Source organism: Dinoponera quadriceps, unplaced genomic scaffold, assembly GCF_001313825.1.
Source record: "Dinoponera quadriceps isolate SergipeBrazil2010 unplaced genomic scaffold, ASM131382v1 scaffold707, whole genome shotgun sequence".
NCBI classification, from domain to species: Eukaryota; Metazoa; Arthropoda; class Insecta; order Hymenoptera; family Formicidae; genus Dinoponera; species Dinoponera quadriceps.
In genome coordinates, this window is record NW_014555450.1 from 2,069,378 (window position 1) to 2,095,933 (window position 26,556).

The following is a 26,556-nucleotide window of genomic DNA, read 5'->3' on the forward strand; positions in this document are numbered from 1 at the left end:
GGGTTCGTACGAAGGAGGAGTGGAGGGGGTGGGTGGTCCTGAGGGCCTTCGTCGTCCTCTTCGTTCTGAGACTTCCTCTACTTCCTCTCCGGTCCATCGTAGTAGAGGGCTCCTCTCTTCGCGTGTGAACGTCGTTCACCTTGTATACATCTTCGCTTTCAAGGGTCGGTCGCAGAGCGGTACTACGCCTCGACCTGATCCTCCGGGATCATTATGTCGGGCGCCATCGACAGATCCTCCGCAATGTCCTCGTCCTGGCCGGAGTCGTGGCCGTGGCTCTCCGAGTACTCCCTATCGTCCGCCTGATCCTCCTCCGTCTCCTGCTCCAAAGGACCGTCCGGCATCTCGCGCTTTATTAATCTCGCGTGCTTCCCTCCTTCCGGACTCTGGCTCTCTTGCTTTATGTGCACGGCCGGTTCATCCAGCGGCGACCTGTTGAATCGAGACGACACGCGCGAAACGTGTTGTGTACGCTCAGTGGAAAACTTGCTGCGAGCGCGTGCCCTCGTTCTACGCCGGGATATGTTTCATAGAGCGCGGCGGCGGTATTTTTTTTAGCGACACGCCGCCGACGGGAGAATAACGATTTCACTTTCCCCGGGGATTATTTCGCGGCGCGGTTTCAAGCGGTTTGTCAAGCTGCGACGGATAGTTTGTGTTTCGCGAAAGAGCGGCACGGTTTTTTTCACGTATCGCGCGCGGAACGAACGCCCGGGGAGTGGGTAGTCGCGTAAACCGTACGTGCGGGCACGCGAGAAAAATAAATCCCGACGCGATGCCGAGCAACGGACGGTACGACATTGTTGTTTTTGCAGAATATTTCGTAATTTCGCGCTAAAACCGCGAAGGCCGCCTCGAGAAACGTTATACTTTTCAACGATGCCGGAACTGAGGCGAGTAAAATAAGAGAGAATAGTGTCTTGAATTCGACAGATCGGCAATATCGTTGCGAAAGATGAGATAATGCTTCGAGAGTTTGCACATGAGAGTTTCATGGGTGTATACGTGTCTAACGCAAGAGTTATCGTGCGGATCCTACCGCGCAAATGCCACTTACATTAAGTCATTATGAGGTAACACATGCTCCTTATCGGGACTCGTCGCTGTCGACGTGCACATCGGATTGTTCAAAAATCCCATGTTAGACTCCCCGAGTGCCTGGAAATACTCAAATTGCATTAGATGGTTAGTTATCGTTGATTACGTCATGCAGTAACGAAATATTAATAACTTAGCTTTCATATGTCGTAATAGGAGGAGAAAAACATTAAGTAAAATTATCATTCGCGTCATGAGCTGTTGACACAACTGTATGTAACTTTACTTCTAGTTGATATAGTCGTTTGCTAATCTAAAAAAAAAAACTGACGATACGAGGAGGAATCGCGATACTTCTCATGAACTTCTGTACTTTAGAGATTAGTTGTTAATAGTTACCTGCAGGTTGGCATTCAACGCGTCACCGTACATAGTAGGACTGTGCGTTAGCGTCGGACTCTTCGACGGGACACCCCTAGATATTGACAGAGAAAAGTGCATTAATGATATTCGAAATTCGGCCACGAGCATGTATTTCCTGAAACAAAACGCGTGTATATGAGTTTCCGTTAATTGTGTCGATGTTGGGACGAATCTGAGAAAGAAGGGGAAGTATAGAAGTAGGGATATACATGGTGTTTATGTGTCTGTGCGTGTACTCGAGTCGTAATTATGTAGACGTATAAAGATAAAAAGGGAAAAGAGAAAGATAGAGAGAGAGAGAGAGAAAGAGAGATAGAGAATAGACAGAGAAAGAGAGAACGAGAAAGAGGTGTACAGTGGAGAGAGAAGAGAGACAAAGAGAATTATAAAAATATGAAAAATGTATACATTTAAATATATCGAAAAAAGATTAAAAAGAGTGGAAAAAAGAGTTCGAAAACCCTTACCTACTTACACTGCTTCGTATCGTTTGCCCACCGCACTCGTTTCATCGGTGATTGAGTGAGATTAGTTAAAAGTTAGAGAAAAAGTGTTAAAAAAAGCGCTCCCGTTTCAAAACTTTGTAAATAAAAGATCATATATATATATATATATCGACTCGATTTTTCTTTCTCTTTATTTTTAATGTAGCACAGCTTCGAAACAAATGTGTTGCTTATAAACGGCCATCAGATTACCTGGGCTTACCTTTCACGGATTACCTTGCGATTTACATAAGTAAGTACTTGAGCAGTATATTAAACGGGGATCGACCAGATGTCCTGTTTTTCTAGCGATTTGCGAAGAGTACACTTTTCGTAATTTTTCATAAGCAATTACCACTGAATAGTGATAAATATATCCAGTCTTATTAGTGTACATTGTCGGACATCTTGTTGCAAGAGATTTCAAGGTGCATGCAAAGAAAAAGATGAGAGAAAAGATTTCCTGTGGTCGTTTATCAAGCAACAAGGAGCGCTGCATAAAGAGAAAAATAGAGAAGAGATAACGTGAAGAAGATAGAGATAGAAGAGAGAAAGGGTGATAGAGGAAGAGAAAGAGAGAGAAAGAGACAGAAAGAGAGTGAAAGAGTAGGAGAAGAGAAGAAAGAAGTCGAAGAGAGAGAGAGAGAGATTGAGTAAAAAGTAGATAAAAGTTTAAAAGGTGTTAAAATCGAATAGTAGAAATTTCTAAAATTATTACTATTAAACATTATTGAGATTATACTGAATCCATGTGGTACCTGATACAAGATGATGCGCGATGATGATCGAAGAATTCCACCCGAGGTTACAGTTGTAGCACACAGTATACACAATTTACACATGCGCGAGTAGCCCTGACGTACATATTCACTCAACCCAAGAACCATTCGCTCATTGCGGAAGCAGTGATATAAGATACTTTTGCGATTCTCAACTCTATTTATCCAAGGCGTTCGATTTTCAAATGCTTCGAATCTCAGAGGAACATTGTTCTGACGCAGAAAGTCACAAATTCCAAAGAATTAACGAAGATTACTGAAGAAGTTCGTTAATGAATAACTAATGTGAAATCATGAAGTTAAATTATAAAGTTGTAGAATCTTCGAGAATCCAATTTTCCAACAGAGGCGTCTAATTACATTACTTTGGTACAGCACATTAGTAGAGAATCGCACAGACTGCAAAGGAAAAAGACCGCATTCGATAAAAATTGAAGAAACGGAACTTCCCTAGGACGATACGCTATCACGTCACTCTGTAGGGGGATCCAACGAAAAAAAACAGCGAACACAAAACGCAGTATAAACGTCTATCAACGTCATTCGTTTGGCGATTCGATGCTCAAAAGAATGGCAAAGTAACGTCTGCTATTACGGAGGAGCGGAACGAAGACGGAAACGGAAGCAAAACTTCAACACAAAAGAACGCTTGCCCGCACAAACACCCCACTTTCATACGAGACACTACGAACGGCATTACATTAAGCACCATACATTTATAAGCAGTGTTTTCAGTGGTGGGACAGTTTATGGGCCTTAATCGAGGAACGACTGTTAAGGACCAAGGTTCATGCGAGCAGTCACTAAACATGTTAGGGATCCTGCAGCTCTGACCAATCGTCCTGTTGTTGGGGTGTTGCAGGACCGTGCAGGATTTTCAAACTATCACGGGGTGCAATAGCCTCGGGCTACAGTTCTAGTAACGTATACGGGGATTTCCTATTGACTCTGCCTTGGACGTCATTCGCAAAAGTGTGCAAGATTTTCTCTCGGAATATAGGATATTTCTACGTGGAACTATCGCGCACGTTTTCTCTGATGATGGACTCTGACCGACTCGCACTCTCGAATTCTGAGTTAGCGAACGAAAAAAAAATGAATTTGAGTAAGACTAAACCATGGAGTGATTTTTTTTATTTCAGCTATGTTTGTGAGAAGTCTTAATCTTACAAGTAATTGGTATTTAAATTTTCGATGTTTCATGCTGCGATTGAATAAATTAATTAAATGCAAATTCTTTAGAAAATGCAACGGTAGTCAGAAACAAGAAGAAAAGAAACCGTTGGAAATTTTCTTTTAATTCTCTTTTATATGTATATTCGGTCGTTTGTGAAATAATTAACTGTACTATGTATGTTTCTCGCATCCATACAATTACCTAAATAATGAAAAAGTAACGTACGATTAAAAAATCAAACAACGTTGCACACTTCTGTCAAATAAACGAGCAAAGTAGTGGAGTGGTGCTACTGTCCAGTTTTTTTTTTAAGGAATCGGACTTTAAAGGCGCTTGAGGCAGGCATGATGCGGAAATCATTTCTAGGGGTATTGGATAAACTGCATAGAGCTATTTCCTGTTGCCCTGGTATAACATATATATCTCTGAACTGCAATTGTTTAGAATTGGAAGAAATTTTTACTACGCAGAGAGAGGGACATTATTTCATTAATGTTTTACAGCTGATTATGTAAAATATAATTAATTTAGATAACAATAATTTTAATCTATCGCATCAGTGTTGCAGCTGTTAATATATCATAATACATAATGCTGAAATAAATATATTTAAAGTATGGCACACAAGAGTGCTGTGATCCAAGTATACGTGTAAAATTGTAGCATTATATTAAATTAAAATGTACTCTTATATTTTTATGAAATCAAGTGTGGTATATAAAGCGAATAAAATATCAAAACAATGAAATATTTTATTTGAAACCTGTAAATTCCCCCGAAAGCATTATTTGTTATATTTACGTAAGTCCACGTTTCGCTCTGATATCGCTGGAATCTTTTCATTTAGTCAACCAAGATCTAAAATGAGAGTTATACCGTTCGATGGAACAACGATGGAATGTAATGAAAGAAATTCGCCCTTTCGAAGAGTTTGACGCGATACTCCGCGTCGTAAGATCGTAGTAACAGCTGCAAACGCACCGTATTTCGCGCCGAGCACGCACACAGTCTCTTCCAGAGGCAGCAGGTCGGATAGCTCATTTAGTGGTTCAATTTGTAGACAACGACCAAGCGAAAACGTCCCGGTCGCCGCGTTTATAAAAAAGTACCGCGGTAAGGTCAGAACGTCGCGCCAGCCAGCCAGCAGAATTCTAAAAAGTGATAGTGCTTACTGTGCGGAGAGGTGGGGTGGAGTGGGTGATGGGGTTGGGTCATATTTCCTGGGGCGGCCGCGGGACAGATGCCGCCGCTTTACGAACTCGGCGTCGTCCACCATCCAGAATGACCCGAAGTCGTCCTCATAGCGCACAAAACACTTGTGCAATGATAGATTGGTGCGGATCGCGTTCTGTATACACAGACAAGACCACCAAGAAATAGAGAAAAAGAGAGTAAAAAAGACAAGGTTTCTTGTTTCGTAGTTGTTCGCGCAGTTTCGCTTTTCTTTTCGTTCTTTCGTGTTCTTTCTTTGTTTCTTTTTGCGCTCGGCCCGCACAACAGCAGGGGCCTGATTACGTAAGCGCGCGCAGTCGCGTTTACGTGAGACCCAGACGCACCAAATATCGCTGGCGCGTCTTGCCGACGGCTCCACCGCTCTCTCTCTGTCTCGTAGCCGGGACAATACTCGAGTGATCTCGGCATGATCTCGAAACGGTCGACTTTTAGAGAGAACAAACAGCAGCACAGACTCGCAAAGAGGGGGGGAGGGGCGGATAAAAATCAAAGAAAATAAAACAGAGACGTAGTAATAACGTAGTAAAGGCGGCTCCTCTCAAACCTCTACCTGACAAAGTGCAACATTGCGGTTCACACTCTGTTCCGGGTAATTCCGCTTCCGGCTTCCGGGTTTTCGAGACTAGACTTGAGCCAGATACTTGGCCTCGCCGTTCTCGATCGGGTTAGTCGCTGCAAAGCTGACATGCTCGTTATGAAAGCACACACGAGTAGTACTACGGATTCCCATCTCCGAGCGAGATTAGCATTTCTAAACTCTCTTTCTATCTCTTTTTTTTTTTTCTTTTGCTCTTCCATTCATCTGTTGCGGCTCTTTCATCGGCGACGCACTCTCACGCACATCCACGCACCCACCAGACTGCCGACTACCATCACACGACGACGGGCAAGTAAGATGTTCACACACACGCGGGTTCAAACACAGTGTTGACGGTAGTTTCTCGAGCATTGATCGACATTAGCGTGGGCTTTGGAATTGGAAAAGTACGTCTTACAAAAGAGAGAATCCAAATGCGGATCGAACTTGTGACTCCCGACTGAATGAACAATTACTGAAAGGTCAATTACACGTCTCTCGAGAAACTGCAAGTTAGCAGACAAACGTACAGACAGACGACACAAGCGACGTACAGTAAAAGTTGTTATGGCGTTTAGGTGTATAAAGAGGTTTATACACACACAGATCTATACGTATGAATGCGCACGTATCAAGTACAAACAGGTACAGTACTATGAAGAGAGATGTAAAACAGGGAGCACGACGTAGATATCGTGAAGGCGATCAAGAGTACATCGTATGATTAAAAAAAAAAAAAAGAGAGAGAGAATGCACAGGAGAGCGTGCGTGTATGTGCGTATACATACATACGAAGGCCGTAAACGCACTGATACGTGCGTTTGCCTTTTTAGGTCGCATATATAAGTATATATATATATAATATAGATGTAAAACAGATATATATATATATTAAAAATACACAAATATGTAAAAAGAGCTATGTATATACGTATAAAATATAGAATATTATATAAATACTCTTAATGTATATATATATATAAACATGTGTTATATAAATATATATAAATATCGATGTAGAAATGTAAAAGGTATGTAAAAAGTCATATATTGATATAAAATTGTAGAAAATTGGCAGTATACGTATATGGGGCTTGGGGGTAGGGGAAGGTCAGCGGTACGACTATGAATATGATAATAAGAGTAAAAGCGGAGAATATATATAAGTGAGTATATATATAATATAAATATATATGTAAAAAGACAGAGAAAGAGAAATATAGATATGTAAAAGGAAGATTGTGGGGGTAGACGGTGAGATCGTAGGGAAATTTGTGATCCAGAAAGTGCGTCCCCCCCGGTATGTTCGGGGAAAAAGTAGGAGAAGGGGAATTTCATGGGCTTCAGTCCGTTGGTCTTCCGGAAGTGGTGAGAGATATTGGTGTGAGAGAAAGAGATAGAGAGAAATAGTGAGAGAAAGAGACGAAGAGAATAAAGAGAGTAAAAAGCGCGAGTTGTAGTTATTTTTCTGATCGGTGGGCTGGGGAGGGGCAACGTACCCGGTCGTGCTGCAAGCGCGCTGTGGGCGTCTCTTGTAAAACTCCACTTCGTCCACCGTCCATACGGCCCCTTTCACGTTTTCGACTCGCATGAAACATTTGTGGAGAGACAGGTTGTGTCGCACTGCGTTCTATACAAAATAATACACAGACTAAATAAGCAACGCAAAAAACGAACGAAGCCAACTCAATCACGGCCCCGGTAGTCGAAGGGGGGGGGGGGGGGCGAAGGGGGNGGTCGAAGGGGGAAGAAGGATCACGGTTGTCGATGGCACATGTGTATGTGTGTGTGTGTGTGTGTGTGTGTAGAGCTTTGTGTTGCGCAGGCAGTAAGAGAGTCCTCGACATCGGGTGACGATGACCGGTCACGCTGATGAGGCAAGGATGGATGATGATCGTGAGACCAAAACTTAAAGTGGAATGTCGCTAAGTGAGACGTGCGATATTGTGCGTGTGCCGTATGATTTGTCGGGGTGCCTGAGCAGCGTTGCAAATGGTCGCGAGGTTACAAAATACATTCCGTGAGAACGTGACGGCAGACTGATCGAATCGATCTTTCAATTATGTTCCATGTTGTATTAAAAGGTATGTATATACAGACTGCATACTGTTGGAATATTATGTATAAATACATATTTAGTATTGTAACAGGAACGATGTAATTTCACTCGAACGCAAGTTGTAACATATTCGTTGCAAACGCGACTAGATTGAAACTTTTGCGTGATCATAGCCTCGATCTGCAACTTGGAGATTTTGTATTGCGTTATTTTACGCCCCATCTTCCTTTCATACAGCGGTTATTAACTTAGTTTAGAATGACCTGTCACAACGCTACTCGTAAGAGCTCATGTCAACCATCTTTAAAACTGCGCGAAAAAATATGTACAACAAAATTGCAAAAATGTCTTCTACCGTGTGTACAAAAGAAACAACGCAACGTGTACGAAAACAGATATTTTTGGAAGAATATGTAGTGGCTGTAGTCTTTATTTTCTGTATAAGAGAGATGTTTCTCTATTTATGTTGTATGACACAAGTCACACGAGAATAGCTGTTCCATTTTCAATCTGGAATGTAAAGATTAATTTGACGTTCATCCACACTTGCTGCTTTGCTAACCGTGCGTCATTATGCCTTCATAATTCAAAGATGGATGCAATGGCTACTCATCACCCTTGAAGAATGTAAGCGAAGCTGCCACCTTAAACTCAAGTTTGCCTCGCGAACTTATGAATGTTGCTGCGTCAATTTTGCTTCTCTTTTAGCACGGCATTGCGTGGCTCTCTCTCTTCAAAAATAAATTACGCAACTCAATAAACACCTTCCGTAGTATTTTTTGCGAAAGCTGCTCGTCGGGGCAAATATAAAATAGAATTTCAGAGAGGCGCTAAGCAAATCAATGCGATAATGCGAACGGATATAAATAAGTGAATAGTCAAGTAAGCAGCGCAAATCACTATTGAAGTGCGACCGTATTGCGTCTCATTTAATCTATCTATGAATGCAATTACCCAAGCAGCGCCACTAATCTCATTACTTGAGAAGAGGCCAAGAAAGTGTGTGTTTCAGGTGGCAGCCGATATACAGAAATCGGAAGATTCGCATCGCGTGTGACATACACAAAAAAATAAGAATAATTAGAGGAGGTCTAATCAACTGATATAATTGACAACAATCAAAACGTGAGACGTCCGCTGACGAAATCGTGACGACGATTATGTTGACGATGATGACGGTGATATCTCTGTTAGCACAGAAGGAAACCGGCAATTAAGAGATCGCGAGATGTCGAAGGCCGCGGGAGAACACAATAACGAACCAAAATGATTAATCGAAAGAGACACGGTTTGTGGCATTCCTTTATCGTTAATGCACAGCTAGTCATCTAAAAGTCTAGGGGCAACGACAACAATTATATTCATGCCGCAGGGCCGAATAAAATTCGACGGGGCCGCGTGATGCGACCGCTTGCTGACGCATAGCCGGCCGCTGTTCATCGCTGACGAGCGCGTCGCTGGCCTCTCTGCCCCTCTCTCTCTCTCTCTCTTTCTCCTCTCTCCTTGGCCCGCTGCCGCTCCTGCTCGCTGCCTGGCAAACCTGTTTGCGTTCTTATGTTTTCATGTACACATAACCATGCGAGGCGAAGCGTCATGGCAAACGTCAATTACTTTCACGCACACTCGCACACACGCAAAAACGCACGCGCGCAAACACTCTTGCCAACAAGCGGATTGTCACGTCGGCTTACAAATCGATCATGAACCATCGGCACGTTATATTCGTTGTTTTCAGATACCCGTACGGTGATGTGGAGTGTGTTAATTTTGGTAACGATCCGTCAGCCGTTTAATCGGCAATTGCTGTCCGGTCGATTTATTTCTGACTAAATAAATGACGATGCGTTCCCGATCGTCCGATCCGTAATTCTTCCCGCGTCGATGAATGTAGTGACGCGTGGAGATGTTAGAAATATCGTGAAACAATATTGTCTACGGAATTGATTTTTTCGACAAGAAACGCGCGAATTCTCCTTCTAATGTTAGCGGACAAAGCAATCGCCCGTAAGAACTATTCGATGGAAAATTCGATCTACTGTTGATTTCGATCATTAGTTCGCTATTGGAGTAACCGTATAAATAGGTGTTATTTTTCGACCGATTGTTGGCATCCGATCTTATTAAGTGATCCTGTGTGAACGAAGCAAAACAGAGAAGAATATAATGAGAGATGGCTCACAAATGACTCGTAATAATACGTCATATTCCACGTGTTACCAGTTCTCCCCCCTAATCGAGAAAGCAATACAACTATCATTACCAGCTGGCCTGCCGGGCACGTCACTTAGCCTGTTAATTCAAATCAATACATATAATTATCCGAGATTCTCGAAAGCTCATCCTTTCTAGTTAAGCGTATTCGGCTTAATCCTCTCGTAAATGCAAATTGCGTGATCAGTCACTTTATCCTTATAACTCCCGTTGCACACGTCGATTCACATTAGGTTGGTCCATTTAAAGTGGAGTTATTTCCACTTTGCCGTAACTTTTGCATCAAAGAGCGTTTAAAATATATTTTGATTTTTGTGCGATAAAATAATCGGAAAAATTAACGTATAAACGAATAACTCTGTAAAAGCTCTGTAAAGTAATCAAATCAAAAGTCCGCGGCAAAATCGATTCGATTTCTTCAATTTGTCGAAATTGATATTTATCTGTTTAGTATTAAAACTTTTCCTTTTGTTTCGCGACGAGATTGTGTGGTTATGCTACTGAATTTATAAGATATACCTTCCACGTTGCTGCGTTGCGCCGGAAATAGCAGAATGTGTTTTGGAACCAGTTGTAAATTTCATTGAGCGTCAGCTGCTTCTCGGGAGATTCGATGATGGACTATGAAAAGAGTAACATAGAGTGGCACATTACATCGACTTGTACTATTCATGATGACCTGTGAAATTTCATAATGGACGATATCGGAGTGAACTATAGACACAAGAATTTCTTATGTACGCAATAGCGTTCCGTGTGTGAAAAAAATCTTTGTCTTTCAAATTAGACCGCGATGCCGCGAAATTCAAGAATATCATAATCTCCGATAAAATATGATAAATCTCGCGCGCGAATTAATAAATGATGGAATAAATTTTATTGCGTCTAGGTAAAATTACAAGGCGTAATATCAAGTTTTTATTTCATGTTTAACGCGCAAGAGAGATCGTCGAATTGAATTACAATATAAAATTATAGCATTTTACATAATACGGAAAATAAATCGGAAATTATAATCTTCTCGACGTATTCAAGAAATTATACAGTAATGATATGATAATACGTTGTGTCTAAAGCTATTTCACACATGTTGCCAGAGAAAGTCGCCACAATAATTCGCAATGAGGAAATATGCAATATCCGAAGGATCCTTCGGCAATTATATTAGCCACTCACCTGCCGAATTAAGGACGCGTAAGTGAACGGAGGTCTGACGTCTGCATTCTTGTAGAATTCCCTATTTCGCTGAATTTCTGAAACCGCCACAATGAATCTCATTTATTCTATATCTTACTAAAACCACGAGTGGGTCGATGAGAGCTGATATTTTGATTATCGATAATAGATAATTTTACAATAATTTCTTTGCGTAAATATGCCTGAACAGTGGAACCACAACAAACAAGCAGACGATATACCGATCATACAAAAATATATTATGGAGTATCATTTTTAAAAGTAGATTCTTTCTGAGTTAACCGAATTATGTATTGCAAGATATATCTTCCAGTATTCAGAAAAACTAAATCTATTTATTTTTTAATTTTTATAATACGCTAGGTTTTATTATTTTCTGGTTTGTTCGAAGTTATAAATACGTCTCGAACATAAGCAAAAGAAGCAAGATCGATATATGCAATTCGCTATCTATCTAGGATTGTCTATCTCTATTCTGTGGTATTTCTGGTTTTATCTCTTATTTAGAATTTCATCATTTTATTTTATTGTTACTTTTATCGCTCTATATAAGCGGTTGCCTGCCTATAATGTAATATATACCGTACAACATTTTTCCTTTCTTCCTTTATTTCTCATTAAATTACGTTTTTCTGAATACAATGTAATATCTTTCTAACGGTTTCTAGAATCTTATATAGCGAGTAACAACTAAATTAAAAATTAAAATTATATATATTGGTATATTATTTAGAAATAGAAAAATTTTTTAATGAGATGGCGGTTTTTAAAACTGTAGAAATACCTGTGGATGTGCATGCTTCCGTAAGAAAAAAATTGTAAATAATCGTGGAAAGAGGCAATCCAAATATTGAAGTTCTTTATCATCCTTTCCGTAGTCGCTCTGAAGATCGACGACTGCAAATTAATTTCTGCTTTCGTAAAATATAATCCTTTGCATATTTAAAGCGCACGAAAGGAAAATGACTCAAACCGAACACATAGATCGCCTCTTTCGCGCTCAAAAGAAAACAAAAATATATAAACGAAAAGCCATAAAAACTGTTGTCAATCAATTGATCCAGTCCCAAGTATTCGCGCGGGATTTTGGAACACTGACGGTCTTGGTTATCTCAGGAATGATGAGTAAACACAGGAAAATGCGGTACTACACGGATAGGCAAGGGTGAAGAGGTAAAGGAGGTCAGCGTTCATGCAAAGGTGCACCCTTCCGCAAGAAAATCTCTAAGCCACAAAAGGGAGCGTGGAAAGAAGGTTGACAGTACCTTGTTGGACGTCAAGGCCAGCACGCTCCAGCATGTAGGGCAGCCCTACACGGTGGGGAGGGCGGGCAGCACAAGAAATAAGGAAACAACAAAAGCATCGATAAGAAAGAGGTTCGAGCTGGCGGATATGAGAATTTACTTCTCATCTCGTTCTGTTCTCTTTCATTTCTTTTTCTTTTCTCATCGCATAAATTCCCCTGCATCCCCTCTCTACACCTATGCTCGTCCTACGCCGCCAACAAGGTGTCGAACACTGTCGCTCACGTGATATAATCGCTACCATAAGTAATTTGTGCGTGTGGTACAATTTACGACAGGAAAAGGCACGAGACCAAGAGAGGACCGTAAAGAGCACTTGCTACAGGATCGGTATTTTCTTTTATTTCGTCAGAGTGAACATGATTTTGTGACGAACCTCGAAATGCCAAAATTATACGTACATAATACATGTATATATATATATATATATATATAATTCGTAGAATATTAACTTATTAAATAAATGAATCGAAAACAAAGTTAAGGGATGTCTAATCAAAATATATCACATCCTATAACTCGTTGAGAATACTTTTCGCGATTTCACGTTCAACAATTTTATTTCTTCGTTAAATACCATTGCAATGATATATATTCGTTTATACGTTTCTCGCGCATTTGTATGACCATAAATCGAGAAAGTGGCTCTTTCTTTATCAATAATTTAACGATAATCATACTTCGCGAATGAAATTTGTTCAAGATGGCATTTCGAAACTCGCGCATCACTCCGAGTATGATTTTGTGTTATCGTTACCTTCGTTAATATCTATTCCAGATCTATCGACGGCTACTCTGCGCCTTACAGTGCCCTCGTCATACAGTCCTACGAATAGTATTTAATTTCTGAATTGTCATTTCTTTCGTTTCACCTTTCTTTGAGACGATATTAATCCACTTCCAAGCTCATTGTATGCATCTCAAATATCAAGTTATACGTTCGGAAAATGGTTACATCGAATACATTTTAATCAAGAACCATTTAGAGTAAATAGTGCCTGAAATGTGTAAATGTGAACAGCACGGTAAATTACGCCACGTAAATAACCGTTTAAATAAAAGTAAATTAATGCCATTAAAATCGATGTAACAACGAGCAACATATCCGCATAGATAATGCATATGTATATCTGACGAATTGCACATTAATCAGTATTATCAAAAAATTCCACCGGCAATGTAACACCGAATCACCGAAAACTGTTGCGTAGTTAAAATTTTACGTAGTTCTATTTATTTCGTTCGTTATATATATATCCTTTCCGCGGTGTTGCTAAAACATTGAATCAGCGAAATTCAATTAAAGAAATAATTGATTATTTCGAGACACACGACTGCGTTTCTTGGACAAACCCGAGTCTTTATTGTCAATGTACAAGCGACTCTGACGAAACGTCAGTACCGTAGTATCGTGCGTGAAAGGATCTTTGATCGACCATTTTCCTTGTAACAGGCAAAACGGAAGAGTTAAGTCTGAAGAATCAAGTTTAGCAGCAAAACTCATCTCGGTAACGCATTCTGACCCTCATTGAACCTAGTTACTTGAAGACGCTACCTCCAAATTCACCGTTCAGGTGAGATCACTAGGGGGTTAAAGAATAAAAGACAACCTTACCTCCTGCCAAGGAAAGAGCTGACTTGTCGCTAATGCGTCGCCTGATCGGACCTGCCATGCTCGGCATGCTGCCGGGCATATTAGGCATCGGTGGTAGACCGGACATGTTCGGTATGGTCGGAAGTGGTGGCATCGGTGCACCGCCGGCCGACGGGGGTAACTGACCGCTGACCGCGGGCGACCTCACCGCGGATACCAGCGCGGACATGGATACCGGCGACACCTGAGAGACCGCGAAGTTAGGTGGTGGCTGACTCATCAGCGCGGTAGAAAAATTTAGCTTTGGTAAACTCGAGCCCGTCTGAAAAAAAGAGTAGACGAGATCGTGGAAAACGTAACGGAAAGAGGCCAGTAATGATGCTTCTGCAGAAGGATTGGTCGAATTAACGTGGCAATGAACTAACCGAACGCGTTCGGGTTGAAGGAAACGGAGCTCATGCTTCTTAAAAATCTATATTTAATTCATAAGAATCGGAAACGTTAGTTCAACCAACCCTTTTTCCCCGAGTGGCGATTTCCAAGATGACGACAGTGGGGGGGAATTGCACCAGAAGGGGCGTACTGATCTCCTAAGTGAAGTTTGAACAATAACAATAATAAGAAAGAAGCGATCCTCCGCCGAAGACCCGCGGGGAGATAAGCGGAGTGAAAAAGAATAATTGTATGTTTAAATTGAACTATTCTCACGCAGGAACGAAGTGGTCGGGTTCATTTTTGTTCATATGTCGAGTGTGATGCCGGCCATCAAACAACGGTAGTTGCGATCAGCACGTTTAAGTGATGCTCAATGCGACATGAATATTTTATTACGCAGCTCGCAGCGAGACGCACAGGTTATACGACGCGTGAGAACTATACGAGCAGAGCCCGTGTAACGGAGTCACTCACACAGCCGCGTTAAAATAATTAAGCCGTCGTCGGGTCGTCGAGCGAGTCGTCGCTGGCGGAGGGCTAATGCGATATTGGTATTCTCCGACTGCCCAACTTGTTAGGGGTTTTAATTAAGGCGATATAAAATCACCGCGCTCCCGATGAATTATTAATGCAAACTTTATGTATAAATTAGCACTCGACTCGCCGGCGCGTTAAAACTGAAACTCGCGTTGTTGTTAGCAGGCCGCGAAGAGCTCGTAAAATCTTCCAACGGCCCGGTCTGTCGTGAAAATCCGGCTTTACGATCTCTCGGAAGCGGTGCCGCGGCACCGGGGAAAGTTTACGCGTCGCGGTCGGACCGTTTTTCCGGACTCGACTTTCGCGGTATTCATTGCACTCGGTGAACTCTTAAGTGCGATTCATTGTAATTGCGAAAACATTCTCCGCCTCGAATACAAACTTCACGGCATGATTGTAATTTAAACTGCGATAATAATAATATAATAATAATTGAGTGCTGAATTTTCGCATGAAGTAAAAATTTGGCCGCATTTACCCGACAATGTACAAACCAAACGTGTTTTGCTGGAAGGAAATAGAATTTCCGGTTTATGTAAATCAAATTCGGTGTTTGCAACAAGAAATTCTATTCGCTTCAACCAAAATGCATTTGGTTTGTTCACCGACGGATAAATTCGACTCAACTTCTTTCCGCACACAATAGGATAATTTAGATGTCAAAAATTATAAAGAACAGTTGATAGAATAATAGGAAAAATTTCGTGGTTTTCTAAAGCAATTGCTTAAATTACAAATACAAAACGGTTAACTTACCGATGACTCGGATGACTTTGGTGGTTCCGGCGAAGCCATTTGTTTCGCCATGTGCAGATGGTGCATCATAGCGCCTAGTCGGTCCCGTTCCTTCTGCAACTGAATTTCTAGCTGCGACACCACTTGCATTTGGACTCTGGCTTGCGCCGTCGATCGGTCATCCAGCGTGTGCTCCGTATTTAAGTGTCTGCAATATTTCACGGATTAATTCCCGATTACACGATTATCCTGGCAAGAGCCGGGCGAGGGGAAGGAGAAAATCCGCGCGCCGGAGAGACGATGAAAGAAAAAAAGAAAAAAGTCCCCGGCACGTAACACTTCCATTCGCTAACCACGAGAAGCCCCTCAGGAGACAGCGGGACAGAGAAAATTAAGCTTCGCCGCGTCGTAGATAAGGACGGGGATGGGGGTGCCAACACCGCCAACAAGATTCCGTATTTAAGAATTTCCGTAATCCTTCTTCGTCGGCGGAACGGACGGCTGTATCGACGAGGGCGGCGCAGGTGAGGGGCGGTTAAGAACGAAGATGCGGGAAGGTCGAGGGAGTTTGAACGCGGACGAGCGTGGAGGGGGCAGAAAGGGATTAGACTGAGGGGGCATAACGATGCGGTCGAATGTCGTGAATATTAATGAGACAAAGGTAATTAGCGTTTTTCTTTTTTTTTTTTTAAGTAACGGCTTGTTTGAGGAAGTTTGCACCGACGAGCTACGTGATTACGAAGGATCCCCGGAGCCACGGCGGGCTTGCGGTTGCTCAAAGCGGATGGATGAAAGCGCTTGATGTCAATGAGATATGCTGACGCGGGCGATTTTTCCACACTCTCTTCGCCTTATCCGACCGTAATTGTCGGCTTTGTTCGTCCCGCACCTTCGATCCTGTATACTCGTTTCCCGCACCGAAGCGCTTCAGCTTCTCTCGCGAATTTATCCACTTATTCGAAAAATCCAAATTGTGCAGTAGTACGAGTGCTTGAAGATGTTTGAAATGTTTCGAGGATCTGGCCGGCTTTCGTGAACATGCGCGTTAATGCGGCGATAATGTTTCGGAGGGAAAAGCGCAAAAACTGAGATAGGTGCGGCAAACCGACATATCCATGTTTCTCGGCCGTGAAGTACTAAACTATGTCGGAGTACATGAGTGCAATACGCGGACTTCACCTACTGTGTACAGTAGTTGGACTTAAAGTGGCCGTTTGTAAGCGCGCCCGGCTGCGTTATTATTGTTCTTGTTTCTCGGACGAATAAAGGCAATTGAGGTGAAGCGTAAACGAGAGAAGAGTGAACTGAAAAACTCACTTAAGGAATGCTTGATAGTCTTCACAAATTACTTCACAGCCTGGCCACTTGCATACCCCATGGCCATAGAGGGGGTGAACCTTGTCGTTGCAGGAAGCGTCCAGCGGCTTCTCGTCCAGCGGCGTTGTGCCGTTCACCTCGGACCGCCGGCTCGAAGCTATCGAATTCAGAAGGCCTGCGATAGTTCGGCAAACGAACGTCGCATTCGCAAAAGTAAAACACATAAGAAGGGAGAAACGGGGAGTACGGAAACGAGCGAGCTCGAGACCAACTGTCCAGGTAATTGTGAAACTATCGTTTTACCATTCAATCCGGAGTTGGACTTGGGCACGCTGGAGTTCTGGTGAGATTCCTGAGTGTCCGACGGTTCCGACTTCCACGTTGGTAGGTTGTCACCCGGTGGCAAACCTGTTTGAAATTTACAGAAAAGAAAAGAAGAACGTCACCGGTTGACGAGTGATCGAGCAGGGAGACGGTGATCGTTGATATTTTCATTCCCTTCTCTTTCCACGGCTTGCATGAGGATATTCACAATGATATCTGGCGCGTCTCCCGGTGCAGTCAAGAGAACGTTCGAGACGGAGGAGAAGCAAGAGGTGACAGAATAGGTCGAAGAGGATTGTTTTCGTTCGAGCGAGAGGAATGCCTCCAATATCAACTCACCTTCGCATTCGTCTTCGCGCACGTGTCGCCGATTACACACGTGACTGCTACATTGCATCGCGCGTAGCTGTAAGTATATACGCTTGTTGTGCCGTGACACGTGACTAGCTTTCTGACGTTTATGCGGATTCCTACGTTTTGCGACAATGCGCGGTGTATCCGTGACAGAATGCAGAAATTTCAATGTGACGCGCGTTCGCACGATCCTCTCATTGTGAAAGTGATCGGGAGTGAACGTTTATCGCGCCGATAAAATCGCCGGCTTCCTCTCGCACGAAGGATACACACTGATGCAGGAAGTGCAAGATTACACGAATTCGGCTCCCTCCACTTCCGAATGTATCGTGCGTTCCTCTTTTACTCGGCGCATTTTTTTCATGTATCTTTATCGCAGTCATGAATTGCAGAATTGCACCTCATAGCCGCACGATGAAATTTATTTGATTACCGTGACGTGTCGGAATCTCCTCGACCAAACGCTCCGATTAAAATCGCGCATATACCTGAAGAAGGATTGTGGCCTTGGAGGCCCAGCCCTTGCTGCAGCAGATACTGCCTCTGCGTAATCTGCAGTTGCTGTATCAGTTGCTGCTGCTGAATCGCCAATTGCTGGAGAGGCGCCGACGCTTTCTTCTTGTCCGCCGTTTGCAGCAAGTGCGTCTGCTGAAATAAATTCAGCTGCAACTGCTCCTGCAATTGCTGCATCGCCTGCTCCAGTTGCTTCTTGTTGAGTTCCGCGAGCTGATGCTGATGCTGAAACAAATGCGCGCGGCGTCTTGCAAATATACAGAGCATCAGCAGATTCTCAGGTCTTACAACCCGCACAACTTTCGTCTGGAGCATATTTTTGTCAATTGTTTCGCTTTCAAGATATTTCACTATTCCTAAATTAAGATGGGACACACCCTGTGTGTGTAGCTAACGTGGCATAAATAGTCGACCGAACCGGCAGTTTTGCGTAACAAACGACGTGGTCGTCGCACGCCGAGAAAATCAATACCTCGAGGAAACGTTACTGATTACGGCACAATTCTTATATAGAAAATAACTTTCCATTAGTGTCTGTATTGCGGGCGAGAGATCGAATTAATGAATTTTATGAATCAAACAGCATCGTCAGCGGTTTATCATTAAACGTCAAGGGAAGTAAATATTTCGCCGCTGCCAAATTAGTTGGGCGAAATAAGAAGGAGCGGAAAAAAGGGACGAAGGCGCAGGGCGCTCGCGTCTTGGAATGATGAATAAATCACGGGCGCAGATAATTCGCGGCAGCGAGGGGGCACAAGAAGATAGAGGGCAGTTGATGGGTACCTCGAAGACAAACAACGAGACACAACGGCTGATGGCGATGCTTAATTGCTTACCTCACCCTCCGGTTCTACCCCCCCCCCCCCCNGTCTCTCTCTCGCACGCCTCGAGGATATTTTAAAACAAACTCCCGCGCGCGCCCTTTATCATATTACTATAAACAAAAACTACGCGATTAATGAAGGCAAACACGTACCCGCGCTAATAGGGACTTTCCATATTCATTCGAAACGTATGAACTTTCCGCATTGTGGCTCGTATTTGTTCCGTGCTATTTTGCCGCAATTATAAACCCTGATATTATTCGGGAACTTTTTAAGCAATCCACCCGCACCTGCGAGACATTAATTTGTAGTTTGAAATATTATTTCAGCTTCGTGTGTTTATTTATCCCCTACTAACTGAATTTCCCGTAGGTATAGCGTTTTCCAAAGGCAAAAGTTTCGCCAGCGATATGTAAAGCGAAGGAAGAGTAATTAAGCGGAACGTATAAAACATACACACACACACACACACACACACATCTCCAGCTCAGAGAGCCCCGTGCAATTCGTCCTTCGTCGAAGAATGGTTTCTGCTACAATAAACTACGCTGTGCCATGAAAAATATTTGTTGCCGCGCGTGGTATTTTTGAAAAAGAATATCAGAGTGCTTATTGGATCGTAGGCGCCGGGATAACATTATGGCTGGATAGCAAAAGTGCTTCGCGCGATGTGTATTGTTATCGTAACGATATAGAAGGGACTACCTGTTTACACAGACCAAGTATCAACCCTCTCGCTACAGCATCGAAGTTCCCACAGTATGTCGGTCGCGAATCGCGCGCGCGCACGTACACCGAAATTCAAAACCTCTTTTAAGATTAGCTTCCGCACGAGAGGTTTCCTTTGTGTTTCCGTTCAGTTTATTCAACCGAGGGTGAATTTGACGACGCGGCGTGGGTGACGAACGCGGAAGTGCAAAAATTCTACTTACGTTCTTTAAAGAGAAGTAGCCGAATCGTTCCTGGTTAGATGCATGATCGGAGGATGAATCCTGCGCAATCGAACGATCAATATTATTTATTTATCAAGGAGAGAGTTCTAATCTAATCGCGATCGGAGAAGAATCGGCAACCTCGATCGCATTAAATGCAACACACGGTGAATGCATAAATGCATTATTACATTATCGTTGCATTCAACGTGACTGAGTTGCCGATTCTTCTCAAAGCCAACAGTCGTAATAGAAAAATGTGTAGGAACGGATGCGCCCGAATCAAAATCTGCCCTAACCGGAAGTGGAAGGCGTTATTCGAATTTCCTGCAGATTTCTGCGGCTTGAACTTTTTCTCTGCACTCTTTTACGCATCTTGGAACGCAACTGACGCTGCGCTCGATGAAACAGATAGCCGTGATAAAAGAACTTATTTTCCGAAAGCAAATTCTCTTACTGCACTACGTCTGCGTTCGGAACCGCATCGAAGAAGAATTTGGCTTCGATATGTAAAAAATAAGAGTACGTTTGGTAACCCTAAGTTGCAATCGAAACGAGTTCTTTCTTTTCCGTGCACGAGCGACGAGTTCACCTGATGATGCTGCTGCTGCTGTTGCTGCAGGTACAACGTGTGTTGCTGCATGAAAGACTGTAATTGGGTGGGACTGAGTATGTGTTGCTGCAGCAGCTGTTGCATCTGATGGAGGCCGCTTGCCGAGCTGAGCATCATCTGCGAGGGAGTCTGCGACGGAGGAGCCCCTGGCGGGCCTCCGGGTGGCGGGCCCTGGGAAGGATTCGGTGGTGAACCCCTCTGCGGGGCCTGCGGACTCTGATGTGGACTAGGCTGGGGCCCTGGTGCCCCCGAGCTGGGCTGTTGCGACTGTTGTGTGATGATCGGCTGCTTTTGCTGGGTCATGGGTGCTGCTGTCACTGCGTGTCCAGCGGGACTGAGCTTCCCATTGCTTTGGTACTCGATGCTGAGCTCCTGCTGCTGCTGTTGCTGATCAGCAACGCCGCTGCCACCGCCAGTCTCTCCTATGTTTCCCCTGCCGGAATCGCGGCTACGCGTCGCCTGCAGGCGCTCCCTGTCGCGGCACTCGCGATCCCGCGACGAGAAGACGCTGTCGCGCGCTTGTTGTTGCTGCTGCTTCAGGGCTGCGAACAGCGAAGTAGCCTGCAATACGAAAATGGAGATCGAGAGCTCGATCAAAGACTGTCTAGCGTACACGTATACGTAGCGTGTTGCTTAACAAAAAGAAGCGATCTTTCTCATCAAAGGAAAAACCGACCGATTAAAACCAAATCACGGTAGCGATATATTATTTAGTTATCGTGAGGAGACACAAATGTTTAGCGTATAGTGACGCGGTGAATCTACCCTCCCGCCGAACGAGAATCCCTGATCCCAGAACTCTGATATTATAATCCTTCCATAACCCACTTGCCAAGAAAAGTACTACTTAATGTTAGAGTCCGGAGATCACTACACGCTAAACATTTATATATCCTCCCACGATAACTAAATAGCATATCTTTACAATCGCGACTCGGCTGGTCTACCTTTCCTTTGGCGAAGTTTGCTTTTAGCAGTAGAACCGTGGCAAATATAAATAATCTCTCTCATTATTGTCCGTATCGTCGGATGGCAATGACGAGGCGAGATCGTGACACGTTGTCGTGCAACATTGTCGAAAGGACACTCCGAGTATCGGGGGGTACAGATCGGCGATATTTACGTAGCGGAAAGTTACAAGATAAGACGAGGGTGGAACGAGAGAGAGAGAGAGAGAGAAGGAGAAAGAGACAGTAGGACGCGGCATCACGTAAAAGGGGGTGAGAGGAGGAGCAGAGAGCAGCCCCGGGCGGAATATTCATGATATAAATGCCACATAATGTACATGTGTTAAACTTCTACCGTATTTTGAACAATATTGATCTTATCTAATGGTATTCGAGCGGACCAGAGCTCGGCTGCTCCGTCATCATTGGCTGGCTCGAAGGAAAACTCGCTGTTGTCTGAATGACGTCGGCTGGCTCGAGTCTCCTCGGCTGTTTACACAGCGGGATTTGTTTTATTAAGTTCTATCATCAAGCAGATTGTCGAGTGTAAAGGCGGAACCGAGTATCCCAGCCTCTCTTCCGTTCGCGTCTCGGCTCTACGGTAGGGAACGATCGAGGGTCGAAACTTTCGTGAGCGTTCCAGATATCTCGATGAGTTCTCCGTTATTATTGTGTTATTATATGATATAATAGGTACGGCATTAGACAAATTCCTGGTTCCTGAGAAATTGATTACCGCTCGTTTATCTCCAGAGCTACCTTCCGTGGAATTAACTGGATCTTATTTTCCCGTTGCGCCGTCGAAAAGGATTTGCGCAATGACGATCAATATATTTTATATATGCGTATATTGGCATATAGCTGTCTCTTATAATAACGCCACCGAGGCGCATGCGGTGCTTCTCAAATCCAAGATTATTCTCGGCAGATGTAGAGCTATAATGTTAAAGCGACTGAAATATTTAACGCATTTCTGCAGCGGGCACCTTATCGCGCCGTCGCTTTACGGCGAAGGATTAAGAATTCCGACATTCAATCGCAGAATATAAAGGCTCCTCTTGCGTTAAAAATAACATTATAAAGCAAATTATGCGCGAAGATTTTATTTTATGCGCGTTACGTCAAGTGAAACGTTCGTCGATATTTTTAGCGAAACCGATGAATACATCTCTTGTACATCGCTCTGACTAATTGCTCGTCCTTGTAAACACTTATCGCTTATATTACGTGTTGTCGCTTATATCAATAAATAAAAGACACATTCGCTTTAAAACAAGTATTTCCAATTCGTCCGCACACTTCGGCCTTGCACTTCGTGCCGTCACCAGAGCCGAATTGCATAACAAACAATCATGCGCAACAAAGTAATTGCCACAAACACACGTGTCTCGGAATGCATTGCTTGTGCAAATATTTATCGATCCAAGAGATCCATCGGGCAACAGGATAGCGAAACAGCTTGTCGAAGACGCTCGTACGCATTTCTCGATATATATGTTTATTCCGCGAAAATATTCCGTCATCATTTACCTATTCACACTCGCGCGGATCGGTCGCGGTGTGACGCGATTTAACGGTTCAGCAACGCTGCAACGTATAGTTGTTAAAGTTTTGCGAAACAAATCCCTAATTTTCTTCGCGAATTCTTCTTCGGTCTCTTCGCGTCTTCTTCACGGAGGAAAGTAAATGTGTCACGATTTTTCCCGAAACTATAAAACTGGACTGCAGCAACGTCAAATAGCGCGAAAGTTTGAATCATCGACTCTCGCGAGATCGTGTTTCAATCGATAAAAATCAATCGCACACTCTCTCGTCACAAACGCGATCGCGTATTTGGTCGTGAAACCCCACGAACGATCGACGTTGCGCTACGTACAATCAAATGATGTATTCCATAATTATATTTTGCACAACCGCGCGGCTGAGATGGGAACGATGTTATGCAAAAATTCGTTCGTCGACATAATTTGAAAATCGAGTTACACACGACGGAGCCGCGACTACGCAAAACTCTGCGCGTTAAATTTAAATATTCGAAATTGCCGCATTCATTGGCTCGACTCGGTTTTGCATATCACTCGGATATAGACATAATTGAAATTATCCGACATTTGATTAATGATTCCAGCCGCGTCTGAGCAATTTGATCAACCGGGGCTCTCGGGTTCTTGTGATGCGAGCAACTCGCGAGCCACGGAAGACGTCGGCGAAGATAAATTTAAAATACGTTTGCCTTCACGGCGCTACGAAACGATTGTCTCTCGGGCGGAAGGCCGTGTGTCTTTTGCAAATCCAGCACGCCGAGTCCTATGCTAATCTTATTTGTGTACGATTACGTATGTTTATAACATGCAAAGAAATTCCGCGGCGCGCGTTATCAGTGTTTAGTCAGGAGCACCAACGCGTGGCGCTTCGGCCCGAAGTCTGCGAGGCAGAGGAAAGAAAGAAAAGGGAGGAGGAGAGGACGCGGCGGGGGGTCAGAAGGCGACGAAGAAAAACAGAAGAAAGGGCACATCGCACCGCGTCGCGCGGAATTTTGCATGTGTGCGCACCGGAAAATCCTTCCAAATTCGTTCCCTTCCACCCCTCCCCGTCCGTCACCGTAACTACGCGAGTCCCGAACGTCGAATAATGGCTTTCATATTTTCGCGTTACGTTATCGTTAAGCTGTGCAATTTGCAGCATGGATACAGCTCATTTCTGCACGCGATAGACACACTGATGATTATCAACGTCGAATGTAACCGCTATCATAAATCGTATCACAAAAACTAGCATTCTTCGAAAACGAATTCAAACGGAAGAATTCTTACATTATTTTCAGGTCGTTCTTCACCCCGAAGAAATGAACTGATATATTCACGAAACGTCGGAAACAGATTCATGAAGGACGCGGCGCTAATTCCGAAGCCGGATTAAGATTACATTCCAAAATGTTCTTTTCGCGGAAAATTTTACTTGATGGTCTCCGAGTGATGAAGAGGGACCAATCGGGAAAGATCATCAAGTTTTGGAAAATTGACAGTAAAATTTTCCTCGAAAAAAAGTTGTGGAGTGTAGCTTAAGTGTTTCTCCACACCATGAAAGCCTAAAAAAAAAAATATCATTCCAAAATATAAGAATTCTTATTTTTCAATTATCGAACAAAGTGAGAAACAACGCGCATGCTGGGACAAATGGTGAGCTACGTTGTTTGCCCGTTCAATTAATAAGACGCGACAATCAGCAGGACTGGTTTAATCCACTTTTCGGCTTGTCTCTCCGTTTCTCGTACGGTCGTCCTTTAATTCGTTAATTAATGCCGACCCCGCATCTCTCTCTCTCTCTCTCTCTCTCTCTCTCTTTCGTCCCTTTCTTTTTCTTTTAACAAAGAAACGTGAAATCTTAAACTTATAACCGCGACAACCGCGCGGAAGGGGTGGCGATTTTCGTTACTCGTCGCTGTAATGTATAGGGATTTTCGTCGGGGGGGGGGGGGGGGGGGGGAAAAAAGGGGGAAANACGTGTGTACACGGGCAGCAAAGGAAAGAGATATAAGAGTGCGGAAGAATGAAAGTATAAGAGCCGACGTTGGAGGGCCATCGACTGCAGATAAGAGGGACTCCTAAGACTCTTTTAAGAAAAGGTTAAATAAAGGTCGGAAGCTGCGCGCTTGTTGTTGGCTGTTCAGATTCCTTCGACCCCTGCCTTCCACCCCCGATCCTCGTCGCGGGTAACGCCACTTATTTGAATCCCGGAGGCTTCCTCGAGTTCAACCCCCCCTCTCGCGGCCTCTCATATCTTTTATATATTAGAATTTTCACCAACGTTCCGCCCCGCGAGCTCCGCTCCGTGTTTACTGTTTGGATTTATCCCTCCGCCCCCCCTCTTCCCCTTGTCCCTACTTTTCTCCGCCGTCGCGGTATCCTACTGTGCCGAAACTCCCCATGGCTGTATATGAGTTCCTTGTGTACACCCTCGTCGTGATACTTTCGGTTCTCCTCGTTGGCGAACTTTCCGCTGCGCCTCGTCTTCCGCTTCATCGACTGAGTGGAGGGTGGAAGGTCGCGAAGATGATATTTAGCCAACTCTGACTCACTAGTGTTTCCTGTCGCGTCCATCGCGCGGTCTAATATCAGTCAGTTTCGTCAATGTTACGCTGCAGGCGACTTCGCTCTCGTGTGAAATGGCTCGGAGAATTCGTTGTGCTTTCGTTAGTGACGTTTCCGAAACGAACGGCGAAAACGAATAAAGTCGCAAATATAAATAGAGAATTGTACGACGAATTTTTGTACGATATAATGACAGTAAAAAAGGAAATGACTTCCCGGATAGTTCTACAATTTTAATGATCCATCAAACGCGATATTCGTGGCACTGAACGAGAGAGAGAGAGAGAGAGAGAGAGAGAGAGAGAATTCGTGGAAATCATGCATTCTGCACGATACCGGGATTTGATATAGCCTCTTAACGACACGATTGTCGTGATTTAATAACGAACAATCGGCGCCAATCGTTTTGTAACCGTTCGACAAGGTAGAAAGAGGGAAAGATATCAATATCAGCCGATAGGAGGGAAATGAATACAAAACGGGGTATCGAAATTTCTGTTGTGTAGGCGATTGTTCGATAGCCGGCGAGAGAGTCGGCCGTGTTTTAAACCGATGGGGTATCGTTAGATTTTAAACTCGTTACCAAGCACGCTGTCAGGAGTGTTTATTCAGCGCGTTTTTCTGCATGTCGACGATGCGCGAACTAAACTGCGTGGATCGAGTCTCGTTCGGCGGCTATACGTGTGTGCATGCTCGCTCGCGTTACAGATGCCTCCGCATGGGAACAAAAAAGCCGGCGGAAAGAGCTGAACGTTTAAATCGACACTGGCGTCGACGATCCGCCTGCACGATGAATCCAAATCAGATTCGATGCCGATTCTTTATTTGTATTTTGCATCGGATATATCCCGCCTATT

The 26,556-nt window shown here is 43.7% G+C and overlaps 1 protein-coding gene across 15 annotated transcripts in view; it reads right to left on the minus strand.

Moving 5' to 3' along the window:
- Positions 1-6: 6 nt before the first annotated feature.
- The window catches only part of LOC106744253 (forkhead box protein P1), a 288,763-nt gene continuing 262,213 nt past the window's right edge, over positions 7-26,556 (minus strand). For 4 of the 15 annotated variants that reach the window (XM_014618855.1, XM_014618851.1, XM_014618862.1 and 1 more), the window contains 15 exons: positions 20,641-21,222; positions 20,049-20,108; positions 18,268-18,517; positions 17,405-17,509; positions 17,102-17,276; positions 15,806-15,992; positions 14,099-14,399; positions 13,241-13,309; positions 12,445-12,489; positions 11,159-11,235; positions 10,502-10,603; positions 5,075-5,250; positions 1,438-1,513; positions 1,058-1,167; positions 7-432 (listed from right to left, as the gene is read on the minus strand). In XM_014618855.1, the coding sequence (XP_014474341.1) occupies positions 183-432; positions 1,058-1,167; positions 1,438-1,513; positions 5,075-5,250; positions 10,502-10,603; positions 11,159-11,235; positions 12,445-12,489; positions 13,241-13,309; positions 14,099-14,399; positions 15,806-15,992; positions 17,102-17,276; positions 17,405-17,509; positions 18,268-18,517; positions 20,049-20,108; positions 20,641-21,222 (2,565 nt within the window). In that variant the 3' untranslated portion in view covers positions 7-182. The other 11 variants (XM_014618852.1, XM_014618853.1, XM_014618860.1 and 8 more) reach the window with 11 other exon arrangements.